The 21,377-nt window shown below is 38.6% G+C and overlaps 2 protein-coding genes across 5 annotated transcripts in view; one reads left to right on the plus strand and one right to left on the minus strand.

Annotated features, from left to right (window-relative positions):
• The window catches only part of tmtops2b (teleost multiple tissue opsin 2b), a 31,157-nt gene extending 10,139 nt beyond the window's left edge, over positions 1 to 21,018 (plus strand). Inside the window, exons 2-4 of the mRNA XM_084909007.1 lie at positions 6,767 to 7,092; positions 11,512 to 11,745; positions 17,956 to 21,018. Coding sequence (XP_084765133.1) covers positions 6,767 to 7,092; positions 11,512 to 11,745; positions 17,956 to 18,171 — 776 coding nt within the window. The 3' untranslated portion in view covers positions 18,172 to 21,018. The remainder of the gene's footprint in view (positions 1 to 6,766; positions 7,093 to 11,511; positions 11,746 to 17,955) is intronic.
• Positions 11,807 to 21,377, minus strand: part of st6gal2a (ST6 beta-galactosamide alpha-2,6-sialyltranferase 2a) — a 41,297-nt gene continuing 31,726 nt past the window's right edge. For all 4 annotated transcript variants that reach the window (XM_084909003.1, XM_084909005.1, XM_084909004.1 and 1 more), the window contains one exon: positions 11,807 to 15,937. In XM_084909003.1, coding sequence (XP_084765129.1) covers positions 15,690 to 15,937 — 248 coding nt within the window. In that variant the 3' untranslated portion in view covers positions 11,807 to 15,689. The remainder of the gene's footprint in view (positions 15,938 to 21,377) is intronic.

Below are 21,377 nucleotides of genomic sequence, written 5' to 3' on the forward strand. Positions count from 1 at the left end.
AGTGTAATTACAGAGAATAGTTTGCCCAGGCAGAGGATGAGATGGCATCTCCTAATTTGTTCAGTTTTTGGGCACTCGATAATATTAAGTGTCATGTTCAATATACAAGTAAGAGGCTGACATGAATTCTAATTATACCAGACACTTATAATTACATTATCTCTGACATGACATAAACACAGCCTTGGGGTGAATGTTGGAGACTTCAGTAGCAGTCCTGTAACTTGCAGCTTCATAATGGTTTAAGCATTAAAGGACAGATATGAATAGAAGATATTAACATATTGTACTTTAAAAGGAATTTCCACAAACCTGCCACTCTATAATTTTTGACACACACAATAGTAGAAGGTACTGAGATAAAGTGGCAGTTGAGAAACTCAAGAAAATCATAATATGTGATAAATAAATCTGCCAGACTGAAGCTTTGTTTGACCACGTTTAAATCTGTAATGTTAGATTGATAAGCATCTGCACCATTTATTCAAAAATGGAATGGTTTGACTGAAAAAAAGGTTTCAAATATTTGATTTATCAGCTGGTATGTCTTCCTGGTTTCAGTGCTGCATATTTTGTATCTCTGGAATTTCAAGAGAATATGTCTCCTAACAGTTCATTTCTTAAATGCCAGGTTTGTTTGAGCAATGAGGTCTTGCATGGTAGCTTTATTCAGCTAGCTACATAAACTTTATTAAGTGGATGTAGTTGCGTTACTTCCCTGATGTTGCTTGCTTTTAAAATTCAACCAAAATGTGTTTATGTATTTGTATAGCACTATACAAATACATAAGCCGAAGCTATGCAGAGGGATAGAAAGATAAAGAGAGATAGAACAAGTAAAACATATGAATACATATCATTATGTATGGCATTTACACATAATTATTATGGAAATGGAACAAACAACATTTAGAAACAAAAAACAAACAAGAGAAGAGTTGTTTCCCATGTTCACAGCTGTCTTGTTGGTATACAGTGGCTTACAAAATTATTTGACTCCCTTGAACTTTTCCACATTTTGTCACATTACAGCCACAAACATGAATCAATTTTATTGGAATTCCACGTGAAAGACCAACACAAAGTGGTGTACACGTGAGAAGTGGAACGAACATCATACATGATACAAATAAATAACTGAAAAGTGGGGTGTGAGTAATTATTCAGCCCCCTGAGTCAATACTTTGTAGAACCACCTTTTGCTGCAATTACAGCTGCCAGTCTTTTAGGGCAGCGGTCCCCAACCTTTTTTGCGCCACGGACCGGTTTATGCCCGACAATATTTTCATGGACCGGCCTTTAAGGTGTCGCGGATAAATACAACAAAATAAAACTAGTACCGGTACCGAAAAAAGAAGGTTTATTCATAACATACGTGAAAAGATCCAGGAAAACTGAGTAAACGATAAAAACGATAACAAAATAACGCTGAAAACCGATAAAAACCCTGAAAACTATACATTTCACACCTGAGCCTCAACTCTCGCGGCCCGGTACCAAACGACTGACGGACCGGTACCGGTCCGAGGCCCGGGGGTTGGGGACCGCTGTTTTAGGGTATGTCTCTACCAGCTTTATACATCTAGAGACTGAAATCCTTCCCCATTCTTCTTTCCAAAACAGCTCCAGCTCAGTCAGATTAGATGGACAGCGTTTGTGAACAGCAGTTTTCAGATCTTGCCACAGATTTTCGATTGGATTTAGACACCAGACAGGTCAGGGATAAAGTTATTGAGAAATTGAAAGAAGGCTTAGGCTACAAAAAGATTTCCCAAGCCTTGAACATCCCACGGAGCACTGTTCAAGCGATCATTCAGAAATGGAAGGAGTATGGCACAACTGTAAACCTACCAAGACAAGGCCGCCCACCTAAACTCACAGGCCGAACAAGGAGAGCGCTGATCAGAAATGCAGCCAAGAGGCCCATGGTGACTCTGGACGAACTGCAGAGATCTACAGCTCAGGTGGGGGAATCTGTCGATAGGACAACTATTAGAAGAAGAGTGGCAAGCTTTAATTGCAGCAAAAGGTGGTTCTACAAAGTATTGACTCAGGGGGCTGAATAATTACGAACACCCCACTTTTCAGTTATTTATTTGTAAAAAATGTTTGGAATCATGTATGATTTTCGTTCCACTTCTCACGTGTACACCACTTTGTATTGGTCTTTCACGTGGAATTCCAATAAAATTGATTCATGTTTGTGGCTGTAATGTGACACAATGTGGAAAAATTCAAGTGGGCAAATACTTTTGCAAGCCACTGTATATCTGGTGCATGAATCCAGGTTGTTTCTGCTACAACGTCGGTAAAAACTTTGTCAAAACAGAGGTAAAACTGTGGGAGTGAACTCTTTTATTCTGTTCTGCAATGACTAATCTTTAGACAATATGTTAAACCAGGGAACAACCCACTTGAAATATAAACAAACAAAAGGTTAAGAGGATCCTGCAGACATTGTTTGTTGATAATAAAAAAGTTTTAAGCACTGTAATTTAAAGGAAATAACAGATGTGTCTCATCTTGGCACAGCTGTCCAGGAAGCTTGTTCCACAGGTGAGTACCATAAAAACTGCTTCACTTTTGTTTCGTTCTAAATATGGGAATGTACATAAATGGTATATTCCCTTTAACCTGAGAGTTCTGGGTGTTTTGTAAGGCACGAGTAGATTAAATGCTTCGTAAACTAGTACCAGTATTTTTAGGATCTGTCCTTTGACGCACAAAAAAAAACAGTGCAGAGATTTGAAAATAGAGTAATGTGCTCAAGATCAATAAAGATACTCTTATAATATTCTAATCTGTATCTACTTCAAACATGCATCCATTTAAAAAAATATTTTTTAATTGTTTTTATCTAGCTGTGAAAATCTAGGTCATAGTCCAGAATTATGCTAAGATTTCTGGTCTGGATTTAAGACTTAAGCATCTTTTATAGACAGGCTTTTATAGACTTTCATTCTTTTTTTTTCCTTTTTTCTTTTTCAATAAAAATAAAAATTTCTGAGTTCATTTTCAGGAATTTTTGGCATATCTACTCAATAATTTGTTTACTGCAACTTTTGTGAAAGTGTAGGGGACCATAGTCCTGAGGTAGCACCAATATTTGTGTGTCATTGGGTGTTAGGACTTTTTGACCTGTCACTATTTAGATGAATATTGTTTATTACTTTAAAGACATCTAAACTGAACATACTGCGCAAAGTGACATCAGAATGATGTGTTGTTGTTGGTGTGTCGTTTTTCCGGTGTACAATTTTGGTCCAAGGAAGAGGTTGTTTTGTAACGCCAGGTTACGTCTTTTTCTGACGTCTGCTTAACATCTATTGTTGATATCCGTCCCTCTGTGTACAGGCTATTTATAGTCCAAATGTGGTTGTTGTCCATGTCTTTTCAATGTCAAACCTACTAATTTTTGACATCAATTTTATATTGCTTCTGGAGGCTCTGTAGTCCCATTTTTTAAGAGGCTGGAGGGCATGTTTTCTGTACAGAAACAGTTATGCATGAGGGAATGCTGAGTGATCAGTGGATGTCCCCAGCTTCTCACAGCTAATTTGCAAAATGTGTGCATCAACAAAGACTGTCAAGCAGGTAGTCCAGTTCATACATGCATACTTGTACAAACTTCTCGTACTTTCTGTTGCAACTTCTCTCAGTCCAGCTACCGATCACAACCACATTTATTTGCTCTTACAGTCAGCTCTTCACAATAAAACAGGATACTTACAAAATGAACCATATATAATGCAAATGCTCTTTGAATCTTATTAAACATGTTGTAGTATGAATTCCAAAATTTATAATATTACATATATTAATCATATAAATTTCCTGTACCTGTCATAGACGTCTACATGTCGACATTCAAACTAGGTCCACAATTTGGATGCCCAACCATGAATGTCGAATAGATGTCCAGTATAGCTCATGGACCGACAGACCCAATATAGAAATGAGCTGCATGTCTATCAGATGCCCAGTGTTTATTGGGAAAGGTATTAAAAAGAGTGTTACCCATTAAAAAATGGGTAGACAATGTAATGTAATTTTTTATTAAGAAAGCACCTTCTGATTCTACTGTCCACAGAGATGGTCAAAAAAGACACCTTATGGTCAAAGAGAGCAGTATCGGCCACAGGCCTTTGGAAATAACTAGGTGTAGGATATGATACGAGTCTGAAATGATCCAGAATACACAAAAGTTCTTTGGCAATGCTATTGCTGTGTTGATCAATATGCATATTAAAAACACCAACTTAGCAATGTTAAAGTCATGCCTAATGGCAATCTAGTCAATCCTTTGCGCTTTATTTTGAGGGTCTATAAAACTGAAATTTGGAGGGGCTGTTTCAATAATAACCGTTGTTTTTGTTTTACGAGCTTTTATTTAGGAACATAAAATCAAGATAATTTTTGGAAATAAAATCATTAAACAGGATGAGCTTGCCAGCCAGACTGGACCTTTAATAAAGCTAAATTTAGTTTAGTAGAAGCATTACCTAATACAGTCTGTGGCTGGCATATAATAGGAGTTATTAGATTAGATGTATTAGCTGTGTGCTTTGAGTACACTTGGTTTCTTCTATTGTGTTTTTGCCATCAATAAAGCTGTGGATCATTTCAGTTTTTTCAGCTATCTAGGTTCAACAGTATGTTTAGAGAAATAACATGGGAAATCTCATCAATGATACACTTCTGACTGCTGCCACGTGATATATCTTTAATTCGGCATGTGTTAATAACATAGTAACACTGTGCAAACTGTGTAAATGAGAAAGGTAATGAACTGCAGAGAAAAAAATACCGTGGGTGATGAGTCTTAGGGCCGGATTTGAAAAATGAGACAATTTGATGGTCAGAGCAGTTTGAAGCATATAGATGCTCTGCAAAATGCAGTAACATTCACTTAATCTAACTACTTTGTAATTTACAAACACACCAAACATCCCATGCAAATATCTATTTCTTTCATGTCTGATGCTTCATGTGTGCGCTGTGTGTAAAGCAGTGAAGTGCAGTATGTGGGATGGTAGGGCGATCAGGGTGATCGTGGCTCAAGAGTTAGCAGTTCGTCTTGTAATCGGAAGGAGCCCCGGCTCCGACAGTCTCGGTCGTTGTGTCCTGGGGCAACACCCTTCACCCATTGCCTACTGGTGGTGGTCGGAGGGCCCGGTGGCGCCAGTGTCCGGCAGCCTCGCCTCTGTCAGTGCGCCCCAGGGTGGCTGTGGCTACAATGTAGCTGCCATCACCAGTGTGTGAATGTGTGTGTGAATGGGTGGATGACTGAATGTGTAAAGCACTTTGGGCTCCTTAGGCACTGGTAAAGCGCTATACAAACACAGGCCATTTACCAGGGTAAATCCAATCAGCCATAGTTCAAGGAGGTAGATGCATTAGTTTAGAGGAAAAATGCTGCACCACAAAAAACAGTGACAGATTGAGCTGAAATTAATAGTTATGGGATGGTGACTTTGCTAGACAGAAAAAAACATCATGATGCTGGAAAGCATTACACTGTATACAGAGGGTCATCCCTCAGTATACAGTGTAATGCTTGGCTTTTTGGGAAAGACACCAATTTTACCACCAAGCTCTACATGAAATATTTTGTCCTCTGTGGCTGCAGACAGCTTTGGATCCTCTTGTGTTCTCGGTTATGCTTTTTTCTCATAAAGGTCAAATTAAATGACCTGGTAGCATTTCCGATGGATTCTTGAGGGTTTTTTCTTCTTGTGTCTTGGAAGCACTGAGTGCTGGTCATGCGTAGGGCAGAGATAGGACTTGTACACAGTATCAATAGTCATACCCTCAGGCTACTCTCTCCTTCTGGTACAACCATTCTAAGCAGATAATACATAGGAAACAAAAGTTATTTAGTAATTAAGCATTGATTATACTGTGCTGTACACATGAACAGATGAAGACTCAATGGCCAAGCAGTCACTTCTTAAAATTCGTTGTCTCTACAGATAAGTCAGTGTCGTCACAAAAAATATTATAATTATTAAGATTATTATAAAATGGCAAGGTTAATAAGAACACAAGGCTTTATATTTGACAGTGATTATCCAAATGTAATTAATTTCTCCGTGAATGATATTAAATGAAGATGTGCACAGTCTTTGGTACACCTCAAAGAAATGTTTTTAATTAATTAGCACAATGAAGGTGGCTGTTTGTTGAAACACTTGTTGTGACAATCCATTAGCACAGTGTCTAAATCCCAACTGACTGCAGGTAAGATCAGACACAATGAGTCACTGTGATTGAGATTCATTCTCACAAATATTTCAGTTTGACTGAGGTGCATTTTGAAGCTAAGATGAACAAGTGTTTCTCACTGATTGTAGTGAACATTTTGTTTGTTTTTAATTAAATCTTCCAATCTTTATTTCTTTTATACAGCGGCACAATATTTTGTAAAGACCTGACCCTAAATCGATTAAAGCTATTGATTTGGTACTCTCGTGAATTTCCCACGAGTACCATGCTGTTGGCTTTTGTGATTCTGGTGAAAGTTTATTGGCTCAAAAATTCATGTACCTTGCAATCACCTTTAAGATTTCCTCACTTTTAAGTGAGTGTTTTTTCAAGAACAATCAGCATTAAAGACTAAGATCATATAATATTGTTTTCTGTACTTTTATGACTGCCTGTTGTTGCAATTTATTGAATTATAAACTGTATAAATGTTTATTGCCCTCTTGAGCCAGTTACATCCTACCCCCACTGCCTCACGCCTCCACATCTCTGTCTTTCTCAGGTATAGTTTCGCTGATCTCTCTGGTGATCCTCTCCTACGACCGCTACAGCACCCTTACTGTTTACAACAAGCGTGGGCCAGACTACCGTAAGCCCCTAATAGCCGTTGGGGGCTCTTGGCTGTACTCCTTGTTCTGGACAGTGCCCCCCCTACTGGGCTGGAGCAGCTATGGCATAGAGGGGGCAGGAACAAGCTGTTCTGTGTCCTGGACTGCTAACAGTGCCCAATCGCACGCCTACATCATCTGCCTCTTCATTTTCTGCTTGGGTCTGCCTGTCATAGTGATGATCTACTGCTACAGCAGATTGCTTTGGGCAGTCAAACAGGTACACACACGAGCTGTCAGACACTGACACTTAGTCACACATTAACTGCATACATGTGAATGTCTATGCTGTTTTTTCTTTTAGGAATAAGGTGTCAAAAATAAAGCTACAAGTTGCTTAGAGTGATTTTGCACCTTTGAACACCAAACACTGCAGATGTCAAACATGGCTGAAAAGAGCTTTTTTGCTTTTTAATAACTGACAAAGGTGACAAAGCTTCAGAGCTTCATATGAACAGATCTCTGCTAAGATAAAACTAACATGTAAGACAGAGGAAGGGGTAGGTTTTGTGCACTGGACAACTGGATAGATTTTCATTATCACAAGTCTTTGTGGGGTTATCAACTTTTCTCTGAGGACCCACCGGGTCACCTAATCTGTCGTGTCCCAGCAGGGCTATTTTCAGAAATAAATGTCCCCAGCGTGAAATGCATGTAAGGTCAATAAAGTTGTTGTAATCAACCATCAAATATTCAGATCTGCCCATTCTTTTATTTTTGCTGACTTAAAGAAAGAAAATAAAAGCTAGCTGATGTATTTACCCGTCAACAAAACTGTTTAGTTTTTCTGAACAGTATAAATTTCTAGTAAATTTAAAATAGAGCAGCACTGCAAACAAAAGTCTTCTGATTTTTACTGCACACTGATCTATTTGCATGAAACTTGCTGAAAATCTAGAATACACCTGAAAACATTTAGCCTTTCCCATTTGTTCTGTTCATGTGGAATCACATTGGAAAGGTAAACGTTTTTTCTGTCAGTCAAATTTAAAATCCTGACATGTTCCACATCCATCTGAGCTATCTCTCAGACAGAAGTTATAAAATCTGACAGATGACATAATCTGACATCAATGAGATTTTCTGCAAAGCTACAATGAAGTTTGATTGAAGAAGTTTCTGGCTAAATACATCAACAGTACATGTCAGATTTGGTTGACAGTCTATAAATCAAGGAGATATCTATCCCATCAAAGTTAAAGCTACTCCACACAGCTAATGGAACAGAGCAGTGCTGCTAGAAGATACGTTCCCACCACAGTCATATTCATAGAACACAGATGTTTATGATGAGTTTACTGATGAGTTGCAATATATTCATGCCTTCTGCTCATTTACATAAAAATAAAAGCAAAGAAACGTAACACATGGTTTGTGGGGAATCAGTCAACCAATCACAGTTTCTTTGGTGATTGGTTCATGGGTATTTTTTTTCTATTTTTAAGTGAGTGACTTCACTTGTCTTGGATAAATAAATAAAAGCTGTTCCTCTCCCGTTGCTTTAGATTTATTCCTGAGAGCAACAGGAGGGTAGCAGAGGATTATCACAGCATTATGACTCAGACAAAGCCTAAGCTACTCAACCATCTTCTTGGGTTTGTTTTAGGTTGCTTTAGTATAGTGGTTTTAAAGCACTTCAGGAACTCAGACTGACCCCCTGGTATCAATAAGCAGCTGTTTTTCAAATCCCCTCCAAGTATAATTATCTATGTTTGGATCATATGAGATAAACTGGTTTTATTTCAGTTTCATTACTTTTGTTTAACTTTAAATGAGCTGTTAAGTTCATAACATTTTACACACTGACCTTCCTTCGTCAGGACACCAGTTTCCAGCCTAATAAGTTCAGGTTGCATTAAATCAGATAGGTATTACAAACAGAACAAACTCTAGTATAAATAACTGCAGGCTCAGGAAGACTTCAGAAATCTATCGTCATTGAACACAGTTCAACACAAATGAAAGCTTTGCCATGCAAAAAAACAACAACAAAAAACAAAGCCCATTTAGAGAATTCTGAGGGAAGCTGTGGTCAGATGAATTAAAATGTGATATTTTTTTTATGGAAAAACATCAATACTCATCAATAGTGTTATCAAAAAAGGAGGTCAGGTACTGTCATGAAACTTACTCCTCCAGGCTTTTATCGTCCTTATGTCCTGCCGAAGTTTCAAGATGTTGAAAAGTCTATGCTGTTTTTTTCTGTGTTGCTCATTAACATATTAAAGATTTCATGCAAAAAACACAAGGCTAAAATGACACATATTGGACAAAGGAATCAGTTAAAAGCTGAAACATACTGAGGGGAAAGCAGATGGGCATCAAATGGAAGCACAAGACACTCTGGCTCCTTGTTGATGTCATTTCCTAATCGCATCAAGAAGACAGATTTTAACATTGGATCAGTCAAACTAGACAGACCCCAGAGGTGTTTCTCTATATAAGAGGAAAAAAATCACAAACATATACTAAATGTTATTAACTAGTAGTCATCATATGGTGTACAGTGGGGTGGCCAAGCAGTTTGGCAATACCAACTATAGTGTCTTCTAAAGTTGCTGCTTCAGTAGTACACAATTTCCTCACTGTGTTAACTGTTTGGTATGCAATCCTCATAGCAGGTTTCTGGCAGAGGTAGAAAGCTAGCTAACACTTTGATATTTCAATAAAACTATAAGTCCTTGGTTACTTTGAAACTTTATAATGTTTAATGAAGAATTACCACAAAAATAAAACTGAATACAGAAAAAAACACATATTACTATATGTACACTGTGATAGAATGTTAATGATACTAATAAAAACTTGTGAGTGCTCTACTTTTTCAGTAACAGTTAACAGAGCTAGCTTACCAAGGATAGCACCTTCAAATTAGCTTTGTTAAATTAGACACAAATAAAAACATCAGAAAACTGCCAAACACTATAAAATACACTCAAAACTAGACAGAAATAATAAATGAACTACTTACTGAAATATGTGTCCAAGTCACAAGTGTTAAAAAAACACCATGTGCATCACTCCCTTTGCTCTAGCTAACTTCCTGCAAAGAGAAGCTACATTTCAGCACATATAAATCTAGTCACATAATCACGAATTCAAATTAGAATATGTTTCATTACACCTTTAACAATCGACCAGCAGCGTTAGAGTGATAAGGAGATATATGGCTTTTTCACTTACACAGTGCTTGTGCCAGTGCCCAATCTAGACATCCGTGCATTTCCACTAAAAACGACTGGCAGACAGCTCACCACAATTTTATTCCCCACAGAAATTATCCCAACTTCTGCTTGTAATCCTAAATAATCCTCAGTTGTCAAACCTGTCAAAGTTTGCATGGTTCTCACCACTCAATAAGGAGGAACTAGGTCCACACCAGTACTGACATTGTGTTGGTGGAAAAGAGGTATATTTATATATATAAGAGGTATAAGAGTACATATATACTCACCCTTGCTATTAATTTTAATCAGTGGGCTCTCATGGGATTGAAAATTAAATGGTTGCACCCAGAAAACTATAATTATAAAAGAGACATTTTCAAACACTTGCCAATATATCTAAAAATATGTCAGGATAATTCACCAGTCTATCACATAGAGACAAACAACTATTTGCACTCACAGGTAATTTAGAATCACCAATTAACCTAACCGAACTCTAATGACTGCATGACTTTTAACTGTGGGAGGAAACCAGAATACCCAGAGAGAAACCACTGCAAACTAGCCAGATTGTGGATTTGAACCCAGGACCTTCTTGCTGTGAGGCAACAGCACTAATCACCATGCCACCAATCCAGGGTTAACAAAAGTAGGAAAGCTATGATTTCTAAGGCTTGATGCAGAATTTTCTGTATGTTTTTGTCCTTGACAGGTTAAACCACAATAAATAGCAAAAGCATACACGTGGTGTGTGTGTAGTTGTCTGCCTCTTATAACTCCAGTGATTTTCCTGCAGTTTGAAGTCTCCTGCGATCTTGTGAATTTCACGAGTCCAGCAACTAACCACTCTTACTAGATTGTATCATGTTATCTCAACAAGAACAAATTAAGTTGTTGAATTTCATACAGATCCTACATGATTTAATTACGTTCAAGATAGAAACATGAAATTTTTGTGTTCAAATTACAAGGTAGACTTTATTAATGTAACAACCACCCAATTTACTTTTTTCGGTATACCGACTTGACTGAGATGGATGCCTTCCTCAAATACACGATCCAAAGTGCTCGAGACTGAAATCCCGTGCAGTGTCGCGAGATTTAACATTGATATATCATTGACTTACTTCACTCGAACATGATATGAACAATTTAATCTACCCTCTCTGCATATCATGTAGTTTCTACACTATATAGTTACACTTAACTTTAAAGCATGAGGCAATTGTGTTAAATACACGCAAGATGCTTACATAAACCCAAGAGATGGCCAATCCCTTTTTTTCAGTGTAAGATTTGTGATGACTCATGAGCCAGGTGAGCTACTGCTGCATTTTGTTTGTGATTACTACATGAGAGCAGTGAAAAAGTAATTTTAATGTTTCTTAGATATAAGACACACGTCAGGAAATTCAAATCAAAATTTTCCAGAAATATTTTTTTCCCTCTCTCTCCTGTTCCGTTATTCACAGGTGGGTAAGATCCGAAAGACTGCAGCCCGGAGGAGAGAGTACCACATTCTGTTCATGGTGCTGACCACTGCAGCCTGCTACCTGCTGTGCTGGATGCCTTATGGTGTCGTGGCAATGATGGCAACATTTGGCCCACCCAACATCATTAGCCCCGTGGCCAGTGTAGTTCCCTCACTGCTCGCCAAGAGCAGTACCGTTATCAACCCCCTCATCTATATACTTATGAACAAACAGGTAAGTCGCTATTATGTGCATGTGCGTGTCTTACCTAAAATCAAGAGTTATAATTCTGAAAAACAGTTTTGAACATGTACAACAGCTTTATTTACACAGTAGAAAAAGACAAACAACAGCTGAAATCATAGAACTGCTTGATTTAAATATCAATTCAAGTGTAATATCAAGAGATTTCACTGACCAAAGAGAAATAAAAAAAAAAATCAAGAAGAATGCCCTAAGGCTCTTAAAAGGGAAACAGAACAATCACTCTCATTACTCACTCCTTTCCTCTTCCTCATCTGAAGAATACTGCAAAAAGGTAGCTATAGAAAGAACAAATGTTAAACAATTCTTCAGAGGCAGTGTGGTACAGAAATCCCCACAACACTTGTTAAAAACTCGACATGAAAAATAGGCCTCGAGAGTAAAGAGCAGACAGAAAGAGGCTCAAAGTGGTAAATGTTACACGCATGTCTTCAAACATATTTTTCAACTCACTACTTCACTACCAAAGAACATTAATGTCAAGTTTGACTACAATGTCCCATCTTAAAAAGAATACAAAATTCAGTTAAGCTCGACTTTTGCAGAAAGAAGCACCTAAGAAGTCCTACTGTTACTCTGAGTCCTCATCCCATGAATAACCCACCCAAACTGGAACACAATTAAAGATGGGATTTGGCACAATATTAAAGATGCAAAGATGAAGTAGCCAGAAGGCATTGCACCTGATCAAGCACTTCCATGGAGCGGCTGATAGCCGCACTGCAGATGAATGTGATCCACAAGCATGCAATAAAATCTGCAAAACATCACTTCAGTAAAAGAAAACCTTGCAAGCACGAATGCCTTTCGCAACATTAAAGACAATGGTGCCTACTTGCATCACAGTACAGCACAGACAGTTTAAGACCTAGCCCTGCTCCTGAATTGCATGCTCTGTGCATTGGAAAGTAACCTGTTACTACAATGCACATGTACAATATGTTCAGGGCTTTCACACCTTCAGTGTGCTACAATCACAAGCACATTTTATCGTTTATCGCAATTATAAGACGTACAGCAGAGCGAAAAAACCTGCATTGTTTAAAATGAATCATAAGTCCTTTATTAAGCATCTAAACTACCTCCTCTATACATTAAAATCTCTGTTACAGTCAGGATTGGGTGTACTGCACAGTACAAAGTTATGCGTTACTGCAATCGCATTACATTTGTCACTATTGCTGTAATGTTTGGCATTACTGAGCTAATTCAGTAATAACATTACAAATAAAACAACAAGTTGTTAATCACATTACAAACATTCTTAATTTTTTTGAGCAAATAGGGGGGAAAAACCAACAAAAATGCCTTTTCAAGTGTGCTCATGTGTGGGAACAAAAATGGCAGAGTGTAGAGGTGTGCGCAGATTTCCCAAATTATTGCACAAAGGGACATGGATGTGATGGTGAAGTGCAAACTGTGGCCAGGCTAGAGACCGATATCCACTGCTGCAAACACGGAATCAAACCCCAACAAGCACCTGCAAAGGCAAACATGCTAACACAACGATAACAGTGAACGGTGCTTCCGGAGTGTAAACGGCGACCCGGACAAAGCAACTAAGATTCGATTTCTAGCAGGCACAGATGAACACACTCGTAGCATTGCACAAAGAAATGTTGCTTGTTTCTACAGAACAATCAGTGGCGCCTCATTTATTTGTGCTCTGTCGGTTGATATTCACCAACTCTGTCAGCTTTGGAGCTCTAAGAGAAAGATCATGTCCTCCATATAGTAATCACGTCTAGTTGTTAGGTATGTGGGCGTAAGATTTTATGTTGCATTGTTAACTAGAAATTAGGGGGATATTGTGCACCAACTCAAAATTAAAGTGGGAGATTTGAAAAAAATAAAATACACAACATTTTTGCAAAATGACCCAAATATTTGTCATACACCTTCTACAGCTACTAATTTAATTAATTGAAAAGTCGAATGACTTGTCTGGACATAAAGCAAGTATTGGGGGTTTGGAAAAGAAATGTGTCCACAACAAAACTTCAAAATATTTTTATAAAACTTCAACTGAGTCAGCTACACGAGTGCAAGAAAAAGCTCTTGTGAGAATGAGCAAATTCTTGATTTACAGAAATTCCCTTTATGTGATGCAGTAGTTTTGTCATCCATGTAATTTACTGAATTGCCATCTGATTATTAAATCTGGTAAACATAAATGCATAATATCAAAATTTACAGTACATAAATACTTTAATTAAAAAAAACACCAGTGGTAGTAACTGGTCTTAAACATGGTTAAAATAAGGATCAATGCTCATGTCTTTAGCTGTCTAAGTCGTAAAAGATGGGTTTTTTTTCAGGGGGGGGGTTTAAAAAAAGCTTATGTCCTTTGGTAAATACTGACAAATTCCAGACATTATCCAGCTCCTGTTAACACCAGCTATTATCTAAGTGATACTATGCTCTAGTGTTTCTACTGAAGAGCGACATCATTCTATTTAAAGCAACATTTCTATTATGTTTTCATATCTTTCAACAAACCACAACGAATGGCACAAGATCAATCTGTTACAAAGAAAAAAAGATGCTCTCATTCCCACAGACCGAATACCTCGAGCTCGCTGAAGACACGGCACTCTGTAAACATAAAATCCACCCTACCTTGGAGACAAAGTAAATCCGAGGTTAGTACAGGTCCAAATTCCTTTTTCATAATTGTCTCTACTCTGAGCTGCGGGTAGGCACAGACTAATACCAGAGGATTCAGAAAATATGAGACATTTATAGTTGTAGGGAATGCACTTCATGCTGTTACGCAATAAAGAAATAACCCTGCAGAGATGAGCTCCAGCAAGGGTTTGGCCACAACACGCAGTGTTAAAATTACATTCAATAGAGAGTGAACTGACTGTCACAAACAGGGGCTGGTGATTGCTGAGGCAGAGCGGAGGATCCCCTGATGTTCATCACTTCGGAAAGTCTACTGCTCCACACATCGAACTGATTGGTACTGCAGTCCCGCTAGAGTGTGTACTGCATGTGTCTGAACAGTCACAAGGCAACCCGAGGAAAGTGTTCAGCTGACTGCTAGGCACAGGGTCACGGCTGTTCTGAGTACCTGTTTGTTCTGTTTTGGCCCCGTTTACTCTGATTTAAGTACACAAATGCCCCCCCCCCCCAAAAAAAACCCCCAAAACGTGACAAACTGGTGGTTATCAGTCAGCGTGCACAGAACAATAATTCAGTAATAAGCTCAGTAGTATGAAATCAACCCCTCATTATGATGATTTTGCAAGAATATGTACAGTAACGTGATAGCTTTGACAGCTCCTCTCATCTTTCTTTTAGTTTGCATTCTTCTGCATGTACGTTTGCGTCGAGTTTGTGTACCTATGACATTCAACATGGATGATTTGTTTATTCACAACCCTTTGGACCAGTATATATATATATAAAAAAAATAATTATACAATTCGCCATTATAAAGAGTGACAGTTCCTTAAAGTGGAAAACCATCCATAGTACTGAGAAACACAGATTTTACATCACTGGAAACACACCCAGTTATTAAAAACTCACTTGCCTACCTAAAACAAGATCAGTTGCTACCCTAGTCAGCTCCACAGCTAACGTGGCTCAGCTAAAGCAGAGAGAAATTTGATATTATATTTTATTTTATTTTATTTTTCAGCTCCACCCTGGAGACTCTAATTTCCAGCCTCTGGTCAAGTATACCATCGTAATAAAGACAAGGTCTTTCAGAAACCTCTATGTTTATCCGTCCCTGGAGGGCTATGGCTTATGCTCTTTACGGGTTTTATTTGAAACTTGCAAGCTTCAACCTCCTTGTCCATAGGGGCATTATTGCACCTCTCCCATGGTCAGCCTGAAAAGGCCAGAAGTGTGTGCGTGTTCGTGTGTGTGACGTCCGGGCTCATGAGGCCAGGCTTCATATATCAGATGTCACAGTTCACGGTGCTGAAGCCTGGAAGAGTGACGCGTCCTTTCCTCTCGAGGTCACTCACGGGGCCCATGTTGATTCGCTGGATCAGGCTTTTCTCATAGAGGAGAGGATGGTAGGCACCCAGTGTGCACGCAGCGTCATAGTAGGTCTCGTGGTAGTGGCACAGGTCCGTCTGCCTCATGGAGGGAATGTACTCGTACACGTGCACCTGCTCGCATAGCGCCATCATCAGGAGGATACCTGCAATGTCAGCATACGGGAGAAAATAAATATTTTCACACACTTGCCAACTAAATTAGAGTTCAACTTTTTAGCCAAACATTTGAGGTCCAACCATTACAAAATTATTAGAACATAAAAATAACATATATAATTATAAAATACAACACTAAAACCTTCTGTTCCTGTCTTTTATTCTCTCTTTTTTTTTAAGGAAATAGTCCCCCAGGACCACTGTCAAAACACACATTCACACCTGGAAGCAATCTGGTAAAACCAAAATCTAATCTTATGGCCAAAGAGAAGTTAATGACATCCATTTTATTTCATCTGCTCCGGGGAGTGACATTCACAAAACAGAAACTCTTAAAGCCGGGAGATAAGGTAAATCCTTTCAGTTTTCGTAAAGGTCGCTATCAGCGTGGGCCGATAATAAATACACGGCCTGGTGGGAAACATCTGATTATCAAAGGTGTGCGAGCCTTTCGGGCATTCGATACGTCTTCGGAAAAGGAATTTAACACAAACTTGACAAATTTCTATTAGATCTGAAAATGTGCAAAGGACAAGCAGAAACTAAATGTGAAGCTCAACTGTGCTGAAAGAGGGGAGGAGAAAACTATAACACTGTGAATAATATATGAAGACTTCGACCTTGCCTGCTTCAGCAAGTTCTGGATTTTTCTTACGCTGTGAAATGCAACTAAAACAAAGAACAGTGACCTCATACATATATTTTAGCAAGGACTCTTCAGTCAGAGAGAATAATTATCCCTTCCGCAGTAATTATATTTGGTGGTATGGCTGGTGATATGTTCTGAGACCTCTCCACTCCCCCATTGTGCAAAACCTGAAGTGGGGAGAGCTGCAGCAAGACTTCCAACGGTAAGGTACCAACAGATGAGCTGCCATCATGACTGAGGGCTAAGTTTGACTCCGTGGTCTGTGGCATTATTAGAATTCTATATTCCCCCTAACAACTGTATTCCATTAATATGAAGGCAAAGCTGAAAAACATGAGTTACTGATGACAGAGTTGTAATTTGGATGGATGAGTCACTTCCACAAGATCCTAAGGATGTCATAAGACCCTAACAAGTTCTGTGCTATAGACCTCCAAAGAAATGAAGCGCCAAGTGCTGGAGGTAACCTGCTTTACCATGACAACAGATCCTTTTCTTTTCCCAAGCATCACTTTGTTTTCAATTTGGGAACATTAAAGGAATTATTTACAGTTAGATTACACATAGAGTTTATGTAAAGGCATATTTGTGCAGCAGAAAAAAAAAAAAGGAGAATGCTTGGAGAAAATTTGGCAACATCATAAATGAGTTCTCAATCATACTGAAGTTCTCCTTCTAGCGGCTCTGTGGTATAGTGTTTTAGAAAAAGTCCAAAGGGGGTTACAACTAGTGTACTCCTGCTGTCAGTCCCCAGCCTGGATAAATAAGGCGGTTGTTGTCAGGAAGAGTATGAAAGGATATAAAATCTTTGCCAAATCAAAATATGCAGATCCAGTCGCCATGGAGATTCTTTGGGAAATAAGAGAACAGCTGAAAGTGCCTTCTTCTATTTGCAGTTTTGCTTCTGGTGTTGGCTAAAAAATATTTGTGGTTTCCAAAAAGCAAACCAACAATTTCGGTCAGTCTGAACACACCATTAGGCCATTTTCATTTGCATATGCACTCCAGTCTTGAACTGTTCAAGACCTTAAAACAATGGAGAACACAGATATCTAACAGACTGAGAGCAAACGCTGAATGCTCTTTAACCTGCCACTGACCCAGAGTGCAAAGCAGAAAAAAGTCCGATGTTCGATTTCACCCCTGACAGAATACTGTGGCCAATAAATTTACAGCCACCAAGTGAACTTTTGTATACACTACCCTGCATACTTATCCAGACAGCACCATTTCCCTATGCAAATAATTTTTTCTTTACTATATGTGAGAAATGCTTCAGTTCAGTTTACTGTTTGTAAAACACCTTCACCTGCTTGTGAGTGTGCAGTGATTCCACTATTTTCCTCTCCCTCTCAGTTTTACAGGTGTTTCCTGATTCTGTTTCACTGCGATCGCTGGTCATCGGAGAAAGGCGACACCTCGATGCCGTCCAAGACTACGGTAATCCACCTTAACCGGCGCGTCTACAGCAACACGGTGGCTTGCACCACCCAGATCTCCACCGAAGCTCTCAACCAGTGCTACAGCACCGCAGACACCAAGCACACAAACCCTCCAGAGGTCACCCCCTGAACATGAGCATTAATCAGACAGGAATCACCGCGATCACAATGAAGCACTAATAACCCAGAATGTGAACTCCAGTGGACTGTGGACAAGAGCTTTGAGAAAGTAGATGTGCTTTTTCGTGTTATGTGTAAACTTGTATTTGTAGACCATAAATGTGCCCTTTTAAAACTTTTTTTTTTTACTATACATAACACAAAAGTGCTAAACGACCACAGAAATGCATGTAAAGTATGCAAATGCACACATATATGTACACCCATGTGTGATGCAACCAGACATGTTGGTATCAATCAGTTTTATCATCCACCACGCACCTTCTCCTGTTCAGTACATGCAAAAAAAAAGGTAAGAACTTCATTCAAACTTATTTTTGCATCTATTAAAAATATGTATTTTTTAATAAAGGGCACCGTCACTGTGGTGGGTACAAGGTTTTAGTCTGTTTCTGAACTGATGTGTATGCATTACATTAATTTCAGTATATATTATATATAATATATTTCAGTATATTACATATTCTTAGTTTTCATCCTACAGTTTAAAAAGGCCAAATTTCTTTTTTGAACTACAGGATCTTTTTTTAATTTACATTTTAAACAAAGAGTAAAAAAAAACCCAATAAAACAGCGCCTGTTCCTTGCTGCTTTTCAGTTGCTGTGTCACTGTAAATGGGGAGGTCACTGCGCAGACTTGTGATTTGATCAGCAAGGAGACTGACGTAATCATCATTTAACTCTGCTTTTCCTCTTTTCCTCCTGCTGCTTTGGCTTTAAATGTTGAAGAATACGAAAGGTTAAGCCCCCAGAACCTTATCCTTATTACTTTTATCATGCGTGTACTTCAGTTTTGTTCTGCATGAAGGCGTTTATTGGAGTTGTGTTCGTTTTTGTGTTTGTGCTGTGCTTTCTTTGGTTATGATTTAGTTGGTCTTACAAAGTTGTTTCTTTGCAGGTGTTTTTGCAGGTATGATTTCACCTTCTTTCCAGAATAAAAGGGCCAGTGTTTCAAAATGATTATCCAGTATGGCCAGCCACAGAAAAAGGATTCCAGTCTGATGACTGATGGAAATTACGGGCATATCTGGGAAACACAATGCACAAATTTAGGGAAACTGATTACATTTAGCTGGCCTTACTTAAATGACAACTGCAAGACACAAAGCAGATATCAGTATTTTACTGCTTTTGTAAATCTAGAACTATAATGGACCAGGACCTGCTCAAGATTAAGGAAGTTATAAGTGAGGTCAGAGTGCTCAGACCTCAACCCACTGACATAGAGTTGCAGAAAATATTGATGAGTCATTTTCCTCCTCACTTTTGTGCAGTGCCATTCAGGACCTTCAGAAAATATGTGATTGAGGTTGGTGCTTCTTCAAGAGGCTGCAAGCAAAAAAATAAGCCACAACAAAAGCTTTGCTTACTTTTTCCAGTCTGCGATGCAGCTGACTGCTCAGTGTATTCAATAAAAACAAGAAAAGCACTGTGTTATTAGTTAAGTCAAATTGTGTTTGTAATTGTGACTCGGATGAAATTCAATTTAAGAGTAGTCTGTTCAGAAATGCTGGGTATTACAAATAACATTATCGTCACCAGTTTAACTGTATTTTATTGCTGGATTCAATTGATTTAATAAAAATGTCTGCTGCTGAAAAAGGAACGTTGTATCATGCATCGTAAATTAGGTTGGAGGATGGTGTGACATTGTGAATATTATAAAAAGCAAAAGGAACTTTTTCTTAATCCGGTCGTTAAGTCTGACGTCACTAGCCGTGTCTGGGCCTAAACTCCGCTGCAGGTCCATATATCAAACGATCACTATGGCATTACTGAGAGTTGAAAAACTGTCTAAAGTCTTTCATCTTTAATAAAATGATCAGCGTTCTGCTCTACCAGGTGTAACAATTGAGTTTAACATCCAGGCATCCATGAAAACGGAGTTTATGACATTTAACGGAGTTAGAAGTTAGCTCGCTAGCTTCTATCTAAATACAATATAGCATGTCCTGACTGCGGGGTTTTGGAAACAAATTAAAACGTGAGTGTTCTCGGTGGTCAGGAACAAATGTAATCGCATGGCAGGATGCTGTAAAAGGACCAAACTTCAGCCAGGAGAACAACTGAGATAATCCATCCTCAATACGAGGTTAGTCATTCATATACTGCTGCATGGGCTGGGCTGTAGTTACATCCTAAGGTTTTAAAAACTGAACTTAAATAAATGATTAGCGGTAATAAAAGCCGAGGGAGGTCAACAGTGATCACTGACTGTTTTAGGAGCTTTTTGAGCTTAAATAGAAGAAAATACAAAACATTAAACATGTTAACAACACAAAAGCCATATTAAACGCAGACTACTTTAGGCCCGGAAGTAGGATTCGTCACGTCATCACTTAACGACCGGATAGCCCTGTGCTCGTGTATTTCCTAAATGAAAGAGGTGCAAATGAGGACAAAACAGAAAATAATACGTTTTTCTTAATCACTTTTGACAAAACGCCAATGTCTAAAACCAAAAAGGATGGAGAAACATCCTGTAACAGCAACAGATGGGTGACGGCTTTTTATTTCCCCCTGAAGGTCAAAATCTCAGCTGAGTGGAAAACAGTCTAATTTAAAGTAACATGACAAGTATAAACAACAGAGTCCTCCAAGGAACATTGTGACATTTTAAATACAGGCAGTCATGCCTAACACTTCAGCAGGGTTTTGTTTCTCCAGTGTAAAGCTCTTTTGCCTTCCATTTAAGCTGTGTAATCAGCGACTGATTCACAGATTATCACCAAGTGCAGTCACAATGAAAACCAGCTGTAACGTGGGTCGCCCGATGCACGGCAAACCAAAGCGCAGATTCCTGGGTTGTGATGCAGCAGAGCTGCTAGATTAAGCTAAAAAAAAAGTGTAATTAGATTAAAGAGTGACCAGTTTCTCCTCTGCGCTCATGTGCAACCCTCTGCAGTCAGCTGAATTTGAATTGACTTATTTTTTTTAATATGCTGTTTAGATATTTTATAGCTGATGCTTTATTTCTGCTTTTGCAAGTTTTTCCCTTTGTACAGCAAATATCTGCTCACTAGCGTGAATGCTACTTAGATTTCGTGTTCTTGTGGAGTCTTTGTTGCTTTCCTGTTTCAAAAATGTGTCGTTTTTTTCTCTAGCAGAATCTTTTCAGACGAATCTGGAAAATGCCAGTTTGATAAGCATAAAATA

This window comes from Perissodus microlepis, chromosome 16 (genome assembly GCF_051167445.1).
Source record: "Perissodus microlepis isolate ML-2025 ecotype Zambia chromosome 16, ASM5116744v1, whole genome shotgun sequence".
NCBI classification, from domain to species: domain Eukaryota; kingdom Metazoa; phylum Chordata; class Actinopteri; order Cichliformes; family Cichlidae; genus Perissodus; species Perissodus microlepis.